The sequence below is a fragment of the Mycteria americana genome, chromosome 1, assembly GCF_035582795.1.
Source record: "Mycteria americana isolate JAX WOST 10 ecotype Jacksonville Zoo and Gardens chromosome 1, USCA_MyAme_1.0, whole genome shotgun sequence".
Lineage (NCBI taxonomy): Eukaryota > Metazoa > Chordata > Aves > Ciconiiformes > Ciconiidae > Mycteria > Mycteria americana.
This window is the reverse complement of record NC_134365.1, coordinates 2,617,547-2,632,534: the sequence shown is the minus strand read 5'-3', so window position 1 is coordinate 2,632,534 and position 14,988 is coordinate 2,617,547. Positions and strand designations below refer to the sequence as shown.

Sequence of the window (14,988 nt, the reverse complement as noted above, 5' to 3'; positions counted from 1 at the left end):
TGAATTCTTCAATAAGTCAGTTAAGACACGGACCCCAGTGGAGATTGCAGGGTCTGACATTAATAGGGGAAATGAATGATTGTCTTTTCCTAGAAGTTGCGCCTCTTTTTTCCACGGTTACACTGTCACATTGTGCAAGTTAACTTTTTAAAACGCAAAATGAAATTCCTGAACTTCTTTTTGAGCAACCTCTTTCTAATTACAATCAGTAAAGCTTTAGAAACTCTGTTTTCAGCTGCTTCTTTGTGCTTCCTGAGTCTTTATTGTTAGTGTAGGATTTATCACGAAGCTTCATGTCCTAACAGTGCGTTTGGGGAGCTGAGTCAGCTTGTGGAAGTATTGCGACTGCAGATATCCAGAGGATGGATGCATGGATTTCCCACTCCACAGGGAATTTAATATTGTCCCTTTTACCGGGGCACCGAAACAACATCTTTGCATCCGCAGCTCTGCTGTGAATTCTTGCACAAAACACTCCTGACCTGGAGGGACCGTTTAGGCTATGGAAGAACTGGTGTCGGAGACCTGCTTGGTCTTTGGACGTTGCTGTGAGGAGGGTCAGTTAAATCAAGTCATCAAAGAGCTTTTTTTGTAGGTTGGTTGCAGGTAATGGCCTAAAGCATATAAACTTCACTTTGAAAAGAAGATCAGAGTCGCTTACTCATCAGTTGTATTCCTCCTCTTACACTTTCCAATTTGGAGACATTCTTCTTCTCGTTTCGAGGCAGACAGATGTCAGGGTCAAAAAATTCAATCATCTGCTGCTATTGTTTTGATTTCAAGTACTTTGTCATTTTCCTGCCTATAAAGCTATCATAATAATGTGATTAGGTTCTGTATTTATTAGTATTCAATCATTAAGGAGAGTTCACATGCAAAATGAAAAGGACTTGATAATATTTGGGATACACAGACGTTGCTTAAGTTCATATTTTGGATTATTTAAGGTTCTTAGCCAAAAATCTTACTTGATAGGGTTACTTGTCAGATGATACCAGCAAGAGGATGGTCTGTGCTTTGTGACAAGGGAGCGTGACCAAAATAGAAGGGATTATGTGCTGAATTGCTGCTAATTTCAGAATGAGATTTTTTCTGATGCTGTCATTTGCTTATGTGGGGGGCATCTGGCCTGTTCTCCTAAAAATGTTTTCTTCTGGAAGAGTAATGTGGACTTTGTTGCTATCAGGAAATGCAAGGGTTTCAGGAAATCGAGATTTGCCCTCCTCCCTTTTTTTCCTCTCTCAGTATCCTAATTTGAAGTATTTTGGTGTTAGGACCTCCCTATGGAAGTAACTTTGGTTCGGATGTAATGATATGCAGGTGGGTGTTTCATGCCACTTGAAGTCCTTCAGACTGGACCTGAGGTTGTGTTTTACTACCAAGGAGTGTGCCAAACTCAACAAGTTTATTTTTCATGTAGCTGAGAGCCTATTTGTATGCAACTGGAACTCAGGCAACAGAGACTTCTGCTAGGAAATTGCAAGACTCTGTGTAGGACGCGGACTCTTGAGAGACCCAGACCCAGCAGTGTTAAATGTAATAAATAAGTTAAAATGTCATGTCACTGGCAATCAAAACCAAGCTGCCTTCCAAGGGCTCGAATGGTGGCATCATCAGCCAGAGGTGCGGGAGCCTTCCATACAGCAATATGGAAGCAGCAAAATTCAGTGAAGCGCTGCTCTTAAAACCCTTTCCAAGCATGGCGTGCTTCAGAATACATCATATCCACATGGACAAGACCTTGGCTGTTCATTACACAAGGTGAAGGCCCTTATGCTTTTGAGAAAGGATGATTTTAAGTGTGTGCTCATGTGCAAACTGAGAGCTGTTTGTTCGGTTTGGGGCTGTTCCGAAAGCTGCTGAAGTCACTGAAACTTCAGGCTGGAGGTCCCCATTTGTCAGTGGGGTGATGCTTTGAAGAACCGTGAGGCTCAAGGCTCCTAATGGTATCTGGGCATCTCTCAGGTGTGATGGGTATCACGTTAGCACCTCCGGGCAGTACAGTGGACTTCAGCCCAACTGAGAAATTATCTCATGTGGCTGGGAACTCTTCTGCGGTTGAAACTGGGTCCTGTGCCATAGGAGACCTGCACTTATCAGTCTTTCTGCAATACTGTCACTAACTACGGAAAGAGGAGCCTAAAGTAATGTATAAATGCTGTCTGTATTGTTCCTATTGCATTAGGAGTACTTTCTCTGAGCACAAAAAGGGTAGAAAGAGCGTATCTTCACGTTAATTACTGATCTTTCACCAGGAATGATGCATTTACAGACAGACCTAAATGTTTAATTATCACTTACTATCTAAAATTCAAGGGATGTTCAGATCTGTTAGACAACTTGTTTCATGTTATTTTCCAGGAGGACCGGATGATAACTTAATTGAAGGTGGTGGATCCAAGTTTGTCTGCAAACCGGGAGCCAGAAATATTACTATCATCTTTCATCCCCTCCTCAGGTAAGTAAGGCTTTTCTACATATTTCTACAGATGCAAATAATTAGAATAAGTAGAATTAACCGACCGTCTTTATGGGCACATTGCCACTTCTGAGATAACATCCCACAGCAATGGGCTTGCTGTAAAGTTGTTGATGTGCACACTTGTAGAAAGTAATCACTGGTTGAGCTTGTTGCTGATGCTCTTTAATCTTTTCCAAAATTAACTAGCATACCGAGTGGGATTGCTTGCCTGGGTGACCCCTTTTCATTGAACAGTGTAATTTATTCTTGACTAAAGTTAGGAAAAGTTTAGTTGCAGCCTGTCCCAAATTGTTTGTCGCTGACTGTCCATTATGCTTATTAAAAAGTCAGAAGGATACTTTATGAACTGCAAGGTAAGTTCATTCTTTGATAAAACAAGTATGGCCTGTGGACTGCAAATTGAATGCCTGATCTTAAAGTGCCATGCCAGTTACTAAAATCCTAGAAATTCACAGCTCATCAAGGATTGCTGGAACTTTAAAACAGAGCAAGTCTATAGTAAGCTGCTTCTCACCAAGTCACTCACCTCTGAGACTTTAATTTTGCTCTCTTTACTTTGCAGTCTAACAGTTCATCATCTTAGTTTTGCTGGAATTAAATAATATGTTGTTTTTCTTGGTTCATGTCAATCTCCCACCTCTGCTTTTTCCTTGCAGGGTTTTCCTTTATCCTCAGACACGTCCTTTCCTATTCCGTGCTGGCACCTTTAGAGAGCATTTCCCTCCTTGGCTCTGTTTGTATTACTCCCTATCATGAGTCGCTTAGGCAACAGGGCGTGTTTCTCCAGCACTAAAAACGAGCAATAACAAAAGAGTGATAAAAAGTAATGGCAATCTGATCCCCAGATGAAGGAATATTCTGACTGCCATCTTGGTAGCTGAGAAATATGGTCATTTGTGGCTTCTCAGGACTTAAAAATGCAGAGGGAAAGTGTGTGAATGCCTCAAAATTTAAATTTCTGATGCCGTGACACTAAGTATTGGAATAATCTTGAGAACAGCACCTGTTGTGAGGACACATTAAAATTTGTTACAGTTTTTCAGAACTTTCCTTGAAAAAAGGGTTGCGTACATTGTACGCTCTTCATTTATTGCTAGATGCCCATAATGAAATGGGTAATTTCATAAGCACGTTTTGTTTCAACCTCTCTCTCTTTTAAAATGGAAGAAATGTGCTAAAAATAAATTTGCTAGAGCATAATTTATGGGGTTTGGCCATTTTATTATGAGAAAAGATGGACAATGGTTAAGATGCAATATGCTATTCAAGATATGACCACTATGATATGGACTTCAATCTCTTAACCTTTAATGACTTTACAGGCTTCTTTCAGGCACAGAGCGGGGTGGTGATGCTCTTATTTTTATTGATGAGGTACTTCACATTGATTGAGAAAGTGGTGAAAATACTTCTGTTTGCCTTCCTGCTTAATTTTTCCCCCTTTTTTTGCCATCCGAGTCAAACATGAGTGCTGTGCTTTAAATAGCACTTCTCACAAATACTTCACTTTCATTACCAGCTTGCAAGATAGGCAGTAGAAATCATTTGCTTCATAAAAAATAATTGCATCAACATTAAGGTATCTGCGTACAGTATATTTTTCGTGCCAACCATCTGCAACATCTTAACTTCCTTGCATTGAGTAGTTCATCAATAACTGCATGAAGAGAAAGAAAATACTCTGTGACCCAGCTTAACCTTTTCTCACTGCAGAAGGGGGTGAGTTTGGGTGTGGGTGAAGACTGTGGAAACTTTTAAAATGTGATTTTACCTACCTTAGTGATCGACAGAGTAAGTATCTGGCATGAGTCCTTGCTTTCTTAGTTTTACCTCGTCATCCTCAACTTCGGCACGCGCGTGATGCATGGGATGCAGCGTATCTGGGATGACCATAGGATTGGATTTCTTTTGGTGATAATGATTCCTACAGGGAATTCTGGTCCTGATGGGAGTCGATAGCGATAACCTGTCCTACCAGCAAACTGGGTTACCCATGGATTCCTGTTAAAATGAGCTGTACGATGCTGACTGTGGTTGTAAAATGCTGAATATGGTGGATTTGCTAAAATATTGACGTTTGCAATAATTTGTGGCACATCATCTTATGCGTGCATTCCTTGTTGGTTAGATCTTTGTCGCCCTTTTCTAGACGTTATTGTATTAAGTGTCAAGCTCTCGAGGAGGTAATTGCTGCAGAGGTGTGAAGTTTTCACTTGCTTTATTTTCCATTTGTTGTCGAGGTTCTTTATGGCCTGCCTCAATCATCTTTCATCGATGTCGCTTGTACAGGCTTCAAATGAATCTGTTTTGAATTCAAAATGATCAATATTTTATTTAGAAAGGGGGGGGTTGTTATTTTTATCAAGTTCACATAAATGTGTTGACAGAGAAGTTTTAGCAGTGTATGGGCCAGCTGATTTTATTAGGAAGCTGAGTGCTTCTAAAAGTATTAAGCTAACTGGATCACTGAGAAACCAGATACTGGCGTGATGATTTAAAGCCTGAGCATGGCATTAAGCGATGGCTTTAAAATGTGATTCAGCACAGTAATGTTAGGTGGAGAGTTGTAACCAGAGCATTCATATTCATCAGTCTGAATTTCTCTTTTTTTGTACTACCGATATGAAAAGTGTCATTGTCTATCACATCAGAGAGCTGCACAATCACAGTGTTAAGATTACTGGTTATAATAGCCTTTTTTTGGATCCTTTTTTATTTACAAACTGAGGTTGAGCTTGGCTCCAGATCCTTTTGAAGAACACAAGAGTCAGCAGGCTTTCAGGGGGCTGTAAATTAACCCCCGTATCTCCAGTAATGAAAGTTTATTTTGAGAAACTCTTAACTTATAACATGGAGAGTGTAAGGGCAAATATATACGAATGGTTTTCAAAGTCTTCCTCCCCTCGATATTCATTTAAAGCGACGAGCCAGAGTTGGGAAGTGAGATGTTACGTCGTCTGGGATGTGGGTCCCTAATTTCCACTAGGACAATTGAGACGCACCAAGCCCCAGATTAATTACCAGGACTTAATGACACCGCCACACACATAATAAATGAATAGCCAATTTTGGAAGACAAGTGAGTATTCTAGCAGAGATGATTCCTGGGAATAGATTTTGCTAACTACATATGAAAACTAATTGCACTTACAAATTGAAGAGGAATACACATCTGATTTTCCTTAATTACATATTGCGGGAGGTGTCAAAGTATAAAAGTTACCAAAAGAGTCCGGTTGCTTTCTTCATACTTCGCTGCTAACCGGCATCTGCTTGGATCGTGAAAGCGCTGGTGTTACTGGTCTGTGGACTGACGTCTCCCGTTGGAGGAAGGGAACGTGCGGGACCAATACTGAAGCCCTTACGTTGTGGAATATTGAACAGCCTGAGTGATGTCTGTTGTAACATTTGTTTGGTGGGGATTTTTTTGTTTGTTTGTTTGTTTGTTTCAGCTGGCATTTGAAAGGCACTTGGCTCTTCAGGGTAATAATCATTTTACATATGCTTTATAGGGTATGTTTATTACCAGACAATTGAAGAACAGATGTCTGCAGTCTTGAAGCTTAAGGGGGAGGGACAGGAGGGACTGGAGATGGAGGGGATGATGGCGTTTCGAATCGTCAAAGCACCGCTGATGCTAACGCAGTTGAACGTCGTTTGGATATTGGGTATTAAGGCCGCAAGGGTATCCATTTATTAATATCAGCCACACTTCATTAAGATCAAGCAGCAATTAAAAGGGTTGTCGGATGGAAGAGAAAGCAAAGCGTTCATTGATTTGGAAGAAGCAGTCGCTTCTAAGCAAGATTGTGTCCTTGTGAAGAAGTGGACTAGAGAGGCTGAAGTGACTTGGCACCCTTTACCTCTCCATCGAATGGGCAGTGTCTGCCTTGGGGGATCTCCCCCTTTGCCAGATGGGAAGAACTGCAACGTGTCGGTGATACTCTAATCACTGCCTTTGATTTCAAAGTCTGGAGAGTAAGAAAGTGAAAAACGAAGTGTTGATTTAGTAGAGTACCAAAAAAAAGGGAAGAAGGAAAGGCAAAATTACTGATTTGACTCTGCTGATGTTGTTTGAGGTGCAAAGACTAAAGTTCAACGCTCAGGTGTGTGCATGGTCCAAGGCATGGCAAAGATTGCTAGTTCTTGGTATTTCAGATTGGTCGGAGTGGGGGGGAAAGAGCAGGTAACAATTTGACATCTTAATTTAAGAATTAAATTATTATGTTCATTTATACTGGTTCCCATCATTTAAAGCAGTAGCTTTTTACCTGATAGCATTTTTGGAATGTCTCTTTCTTCGTGCTATGTTAATGGTAATAAAAGAGCGATTGCTCTTTGAATAAATAAAATAAATGCTTTAGGGAATAATCAAGGAGGAGAGTAATTTACTTTTGCTGCCTGTTGATACCAGCGTGTTCCTCACCAGCTGGTGGCATTCAGCTCTGAACTGCTGAAGGTCAAATTTCAGACTCCGCTAGTAACCTGTCCTTGGAAGGGAGGTGCACAACGTACAGGATACGTACATACACGCAGGTACATATGTATTAGCAGTGATGTTTTAGCCTTCCATGCGTGGGGAATAATCATGCGAAGCTTCTCTTTAATTCAGGATATGTCAAGATAAAAGGTACTGTATGTAGAATTTCAATCCTCTGTTTGTTTTGAAAATGTGGGGAGGGGATGGCAAAGTTGTCATCGGTTCCTGGGGGGCATCGAAGTCCTTTGGTCTTTGTGAACATCGACTGCTGCTGCAGCTGAGCGGTGTTCGTAACTCCAGCGCTGTAACGGAGACAAAACTATGTCTGTAACTAAAAACCCGCGTGTACCTCACGGATAGCCCTTTTAGCAGTGCATTTGTACAGCGATAATAATAAACAACTAATTCCATTTTAAAATATGCTGTAATATCTTGCAGTTGTGTACTATAAAATTAATAATTGATAATATGGGGAATGTGTTATTTGGGAAGCAAAAGGAGTGTGAAAATTAAATTAGTTTGTTAGTTACATTTAGTATGTTTAGACTATGTTAAATGATACCAAGTATGGTAAGAAAAATATGTGGTATTTTATCAGCCTAAGGGGTATATATTATTATTGAAGTAGATGGAAAATGTCAAATAATCCTAGGGCACAGATAGTGCTAAATAATGAGAACTGATGTCTTGAGCTTTTTGAAATCAAACCTAAAATATTTGATTTTAGAGAAATCAATAAAACTGACTCAAGCTGGGAGAGAGAACTTATAATATTGACTGCTTAAAGTTTGTATTTCAGATTGAATAATGTTCAGAGGATAAGGAGTTAAGCAAAAAAAAGTCTGAGATGCTGTTATGTTCACAAGAAAACATTATTTGCAAACTTTTAAAGTCAGTGACTCCTCAAAAATATAACTGTCCAGATTTCATCAACACAGTTTTTTTTCAGTCTTGCATTCAGACATATCCCTTATCTTCAAAGAGGGGGAAAAAAAATCACTTAGTTAATCTAAATCTCGCTTCTGCAAGGCAGGCAATATCTTCCCTTTAGGGAGGGAGGCTATGGAGGCAGGGAGATGGTGCTTCTCCGCAGGCTCGGCGGTGCGGCGAGGCAAACGGGGCTCAAATCAGGAGATCTGACTCCGGCTCGTTACGGTACCCGGAGTCACCGCGATGCTTGACATTCCCATCTTTATTTTGGAATCATTAATACTCATCCTTGAGCATGACAGATGCTTGATGCAACTTTTCATACACTCGCTGTTTACTTCAATTGACCTGAATCAAAATCTTAAGGGAGCAATTTGACACCCACCTACTGAATCTTTTTTCTCCCCCTGGTTTAATGAGTGTTTAGAAGACATTTAGTTGACGAGTCCCTTGCTGTTGACATTTAGTACTTTATATCTGTCAACAGCGGGAATGAATGTTTCTTGCAGGCGAATCCGAACTCTTTTCTCTTTGACAAGCTCTCATAAAGTCTGTGTTGCTGAATTATAAAGACACATTTCAGAAGAGCTTGTTGTTGTGACACTGCTAAGAAAAGGTTTAGTTCTGACTGAGGCCATCGCAGAAACGGGGCACATTCACGAGAAAGGGATGGGGAACAGCTTCACATTTTGTGCCTTTTTTTTCCCTGATGCTTTATGAGAACTGACAGTCTTACTGTGTGTGTCTGATTAAAGATGACAGTTTATAAAAACCTTAAGGTAAGGCTGTTCATTTTCGATGACAGAAAATAAAGCAATACCCCCCTACCTCCCACACAAACAAAAACTCTTACACGCCAAAAAAACTCTTTAATATGTGATGCATTGATTTTATATTGTCTGTCAGAGAATGTGCTTCAGCAGATCAGTCAAGTTTTGAGTTTTCAAACATGCTTCATCCATACGGGAAATCAACAGCCTGTCAGAAATTTCACATGTCTCCAGCTCCTCCTTTCCTTGGGATGAAATACAACCTGAAGGAACATAGAAATTTTGACATTTGCAAGAACTTGCGCTGGATAGCTGAGAACAGTGTTAATTCAATTCCATGATAATGAATTACTTCTAACCCGTATTACGTTCATCAAGCCAACAAAGTAGTTTTAGCTCGTTTCTTAATGGAAGTGCTGCTTCAGTTTAGTTCTAGTATTTAACTCATGCTCTCATGGAGCGTGATTAAGATTGCCCGTATTGCTGAACACTATTATTTTTATTAGAGTGTAAAACTTGTGATGTCATATGAGTTTTCAGTGACTTATTCCTTTTGAATACTGCGTCACCAGAGCCAAGTTGTGTCTTAGAACAGAACAGAGTAGTTCAGTTGGAAGGGACCTACAGTGATCGTCTAGTCCAACTGCCTGATCGCTTCAGGGCTGATCAAACATTAAATCATTTTATTAAGGGCATTGTCCAAACGCCTCTTAAACACTGCCAGGCACGGGGCATCGACCACCTCTCTAGGAAGCCTGTTCCAGTGTTTGACCACCCTCTTGATGAAGAAATGCTTCCTGATGTCCAGTCTAAACCTCCCGACACAGCTTTGAACCATTCCCACACATCCTATCACTGGATCCCAGGGAGAAGAGATCAGCACTTCCCTCTCCACTTCCCCTCCTCAGGAAGCTGTAGAGAGCAGTGAGGCTAGCCTCCTTTTCTCCAAACTAGACAAGCCCATTGTCCTTAGCTGCTCCTCATAGGACATTCCTTCCAGCCCCTCCACCAGCTTTGTTGTCCTTGTCTGGATGCATTCAAGTACCTGAACATCCTCCTTAGATTGTGGGACCCAGAACTGCACACAGTACTCAAGATGAAGCCACGCTAAATGCTAAGTGCAGCGGGAGTGACAGCACGTCTTGAGATACACCAGCAAACCTTGTGTAGATCTTCTCACCTGGTTCTTTCCCAAAGAGATGGTGAGCATGGCTGGTGGATGTGGGTTAAGAAGTTAGCAAAAAATGATTATTTCATACTGTGCAAAGAATAATCATGGGTTTTCCCGCAATTACAGTAGTTGATTGTTGGACTGGAAGAGGGTTATTTTTGACTTTTCGAACTTGTGGTAGTGTTAAATAAAGTTTTAACATGGACAAAAGCCAGCACGTCTTGTATGTGGATCTGTGAATTTATTGTTAATCTAACTGGTGTTTTACTAGTCTAATCAATATAGAACAATTACTAGTAGTACACTTATGGTAAAATCAATAGAGTTATCAAAATCTGGATTTATAGACCAGATTATCAAATTATTACTAATTCTCTTTAATATTTTGATTAAAAATTAAAATAGTCGAGTCTATTCTGCCTGTGACGGTAATTGGTAAGTGATCTCCGTGTCTTTTTCTCAACCCACAAGCTTTTCCATCTTATTTTCTCCCCCCTGTCCTGTTGAAGAGGGGGGGAGAGAGCGGCTGGGTGGGGGTCTGGCCGTTCGCCAAGGTCAACCCACCACAAGAACCTACTCTGGTCTTCCCAGGGCCTTACAGATGCCAGCAAATCTTTGGAGCTAAGAAGGAAGAGGATAAATTTGATGAAATTCATTTAGTGACTCTTCTCCGATACCAGGTGTAGCAAGTAGTCTGGGGAATTCCTCTTATATTTCTCACATCACATCACTGGTCCAAATAATTTTATGTTAGAGTGTTTCCTTACCCATCAGCCAGCTAGCCATGGCTTCCGAAAGTCAACTCCACTAGTACGTTTTCCAGGCCTAAACACTTTTTTTTTTTTTTTTAATATAAATGTGTGTTTTTCCTTAAGAGAATCTAATACACCTGAAATTCTTTGGCTTTCTTTTAGCTCTGTTTCCATGTAAAACTGCGTGTGTTAGCTAACATCTAGCTAACTCTACAATTTTACAAGGGCGTGCTCAGTTGAAGTGTCTTCTGTAAGTACTCATATGATAGCTGCAAATTTGTTTGGCAGAATTAAAAAAAAGATCTGGGAAAAAAAGAGGGGATTTTTTTCCCATTATTCCACACCTCTCCAACACAAACTTGCAGGCAGCGGCAGTGAGTGATTTGCTGCCCGTGCTTTACCCAGGCAGACAGATGAATTGGTTCAGATTATTGTAGCGGGGACCGGCAAGGTGAGACGGGGCTTTGTCAAATGCAGAGCTTGCTTTCAAAAGAAACTTGAATCTTGTGCGAACTCCGACTGGCTATGAATTATGATCGCCTGATGGCACCTTGTTAGCAGGATAGGTGCAAGAAGTTGATTAGAGATGGTGAGCAACCTTCCTTTGTTACCAGAAGGTCATCTTTTCAGATTACAACTGAGACTGAAGGAAAGGAGCTGGTGTAGTAGAAGCATGGACCAAAAATCACACTTCTTTTCTTTTTCTTTTTTTATTTTACTAGTTACATGCTAATCTGTTATACGGAACATTCTGCAAATGTTTGTAGGTGTTATATTCATGAAATGAGAGATTAAATATGATTGAAATGGGTCTTACACGCATTGAAGTTTATAGATTTTCTGTTTTCTTTTTCCTGTTTCTTTTCCTTTTCTTCCATGGCGTGAGTATCGTGGTACTCTAAAACCCTGTTGGTCAGAAAAGTGTTTAGCAAAGCTGGAAGGGAAGAATGGATCCATTTATTTAATTTAACTATCTGAAGTACAAAATGGCTTAATCTTAGAATGCTTTAAAGAGCCTGAATTACACATTGAGATCCACGTTTGACGCTTTGACTTATCAGACGCTATAAATCTCTTCAATCACAAGGTGAGATTCTCCCATGCAGGAGCTGGTGCCTTTCTAGCACCTCAGCTGGCGTTGGGGAATGAACTTCCACAACAGCTAAAACGTGCTTTAATAGCACCAGCTTTCATTTCAAATATAGCAAATACGACTCTGACGCTGCAAAAAAACCAAAAATATCTGCAAAGCGACAGAAGAACTCACAAGGCAAAAATAGAAAAGCGTCCTTCATTTTCGTTATGGAAGAAAATGGGAAAAAAGCTTGGCAAATTCTAAGTTTGTAATCTGTCTATGGAAGCTGTTCAGAGAATATATTAGTGAGGGCTTTCCCTGCGTGTAACGGGAAATCCTCGTGTGGCTTAGGTCCGAGTGACAGTGTTATGGCCCTAAAAAACTTTGGAGAGTGCACGTGGTTACTTTCATAAAGCTGCCATAATTTCAATTCGTAAATTCAGTTGAATTTTCAGTTGAAATACAGGAGACCTGTTTCTTCATGAAAACAAAAAAAGGTGATTCCTGTATTTTGTATGTATTTTGCTGTTAAAAGCAAAGATATAAAGCCTGGAATGACAATGCTTTTTGGACTCCGTTTCCCCACCTGAAAGGAAAGGTGGTTTGTTTTTTGATTTTTTTTTAATTATTATTATTAGTATCATTATTATTTTACATAAATGTCATCTTGTTTTAGCTAAGGGATCCTCTGGGTAGATCCTTTGGTAGTGAACTGGAGTTCTCTTAGTTTTGAGCCGCTCATGTCGGAGCTCTCTGCTTTGTGTTTTAGCTAGATTATGTTTGCTGGGTTTTTGCAAAGCTATTTAAAACCTTATGTACAATTTAAAATTTTGTAATTTGGGGAAACTATAGCTGTTATCTCAGAGCATGGAGGTGGATTTCAGTTTCCTTCAGGGATACTAAAAGGGAAAAAAAGAGGTTTTCAAAGTATTTAATTTTCATTTATGATTTCAAAGAGCGAAATCTGAAATGTTTATTTCAACTATTACCCTCTTTTCAGTTTCCTGAGCAGAGCTAAAAAGAATGGTTTTAAAGTCACTTCACCAGTAAGCCGCATTTTTCCATTTTGCCGAATTCTGTCATGGATATTACAGTGCGAGACCCTCATTTATTCCTGGTTTATAGCCCAGGTTCTTTGCTCTGGCCACATCGGATGTGGCCGCACAACCACTTGCAGGGTTTTCCTGCTGCCCCAAAGGCGCGTGGCAAAAGGACGGTCCTTGTAGCACCATAGGAGATGCCTTGCAGGGAAGTCAGCCCACAGAAGAGCGTGTTTTTCAGACACCAGGTCGTACACAGAATAACTTTTTGGTGGAATATTCCTAAGGAGTTTAATTTCAAATTCTGCTAATTTTTAGAGATCTGCAGAATAGCCATAAATAAATTTTGCAGGAAAGAAGTTGGCCTTTATTTTGGGTTCCAGGCGTCTTGAATGCCGGATAGATTAGTGGTAATTGCACACTGTGTAATACCACTGCTAAGCATTTCTGTAGCTCCTTTCGTCTGATAACTTCCAAGCTTTTCAGAGACATCAATTCATTAACACCTCAGTGTGAAATTGCTCTGTACGTGGAAATCCTGGTTATACGACTGCCAGGGATGAGGCCATTGTGGATAAAGCATTGAGTTGAACGGTCATAAATTCCGTGCAGATTTGGAAGAGGCAGAACATAACTGAAAGTCATAAATTCCTAGTGTTATTAATCAAGGTCTGGATTTTCCATTTTATTATAACTTTGTCTCTCCGGGTTGTATTTTTACAAATGGATTTGCTCGGGGGGGGGGGGGGGGGGTGGGGGGTGCAACAGGTCTGTGACAGCTTAGTTTAGCTCCGAGAGTCCTTCTGTAGCCTGATAGCGACGGCTCTGCTGCCTGCTCGTACTTGGGTGCTTTAGTCAACTTTTACTTGGGTGACTTAGTCAACTCTGAGGACTACATCTAGCACAAGGTGGTATGAATGCCTCGCACAAGCTTCAAGCAGCTTTCTTCTCATCGTTGCATTCTTTAAAGTCAGATTCTTCTGCTGGCTTTGAAAATGGGAATATTCTTTCTGGAGACCGCATCTGAAATCTAGATGAAATGCTGGGAGCCTCTTCGCGCCAGGTTGGGGACCCCACTGCTGCATGTAGCAGCAAGGCCAAGTGGAAGTGGTCTCAGACCAAGTGTCTGGTGCCGTTTAATCACTTCTGCCTCTGCTTCCTTCTCTATAAATTAGAGATAACTCTTACTCCACGCGTCAGTTGGGTGGTTTGTCATCTGTAGATGGATAGCACTATCAGACGACTGGCTGTTCCATGGTGTGGGGTTTTATGGATGGTTAAGTGCTTCTGCACTCAGGGACAGGGCATGCACGGGAGAGTATGAAGCTGTGTTTCTATCGAGGTGGACTCTGGTGAATCACAGCTTGTCTGAGTGTTATGGGTGTTTATTTGAGTATATGGACACCAGTAAATAGTTTTGTTCCTGGAGAAAATCCAGAGAGTGACATATCACCCGGAATTTAATTTTTGAAATGGACCTTTAGATGCAATTGCTGCTCATGATAGTGGCCCCTTGAGATTTCAGGAGCCCAGTAGGACCAGTTAAGGCCATCACCCTAGTTCTGTACCTTCAGATCAGTTGGTTCCTGGGTTTTTTGCTGTGGAAATACAAAAACAAATGTTACAAAATAGCAGGAGCTAACAGCATCTCTTGTTTTCCAGTCTTTATTGTGACTTAAGAACCAATCCTTGCAATAATACTTAAAACTAATGGAGTGGTGGTACCAGGGATGCTAAATGATGTGATAATGCCTCTGAACACAAAAGCACTTCTTTTTATTTTGGCTGCCCTGGTTGATTTATCGTAGGATAAAAAGACTTCAGCGAAGGCAGTGTACTAGCAGTGCTGTCTGGACTGTAAAATGTAAAGATGATCAGGTTCTGACTGAAGCTCTTAGTGGCTTTAATAATTTTTGGTGACTTTTTTCAGTAAACTCATTATCTCTGCAGTAACAGTAAGAGAGTGAGTGTTTTCAAAGTAAAAAAAGGGAAAAAAAATGTTTATACTCTGTAAGGTTAAATAACATTGCTAAATAAGTGCAGATCCCTCAGAAATTGTCTGTTCCTTGATTTTGGGATACCCAAGTGGATAATTTTTAGTCCTAAGCCAGACTCAGTGGACATGAGATGTAATTGTTCTGAATACAAAGAAAAATTGGAGACCTTCTAGAAATAACACTAAATACAACAAGAAGGGAGAAATAGTGGGAAGTGGCAGGTTTGGTTCTCTTCTAATAGGTCTCCAGAGCTCTCGGAAGAAAATCACCGTTCTGCTGCTTTTGGAGGAG

The 14,988-nt window shown here is 40.5% G+C and overlaps 1 protein-coding gene across 1 annotated transcript in view; it reads left to right on the top strand.

Moving 5' to 3' along the window:
• The window catches only part of EXOC4 (exocyst complex component 4), a 558,486-nt gene that overhangs the window by 191,153 nt on the left and 352,345 nt on the right, over positions 1-14,988 (top strand). The window contains exon 10 of the mRNA XM_075515833.1: positions 2,362-2,458. Within this exon, the coding sequence (XP_075371948.1) occupies positions 2,362-2,458 (97 nt within the window). The remainder of the gene's footprint in view (positions 1-2,361; positions 2,459-14,988) is intronic.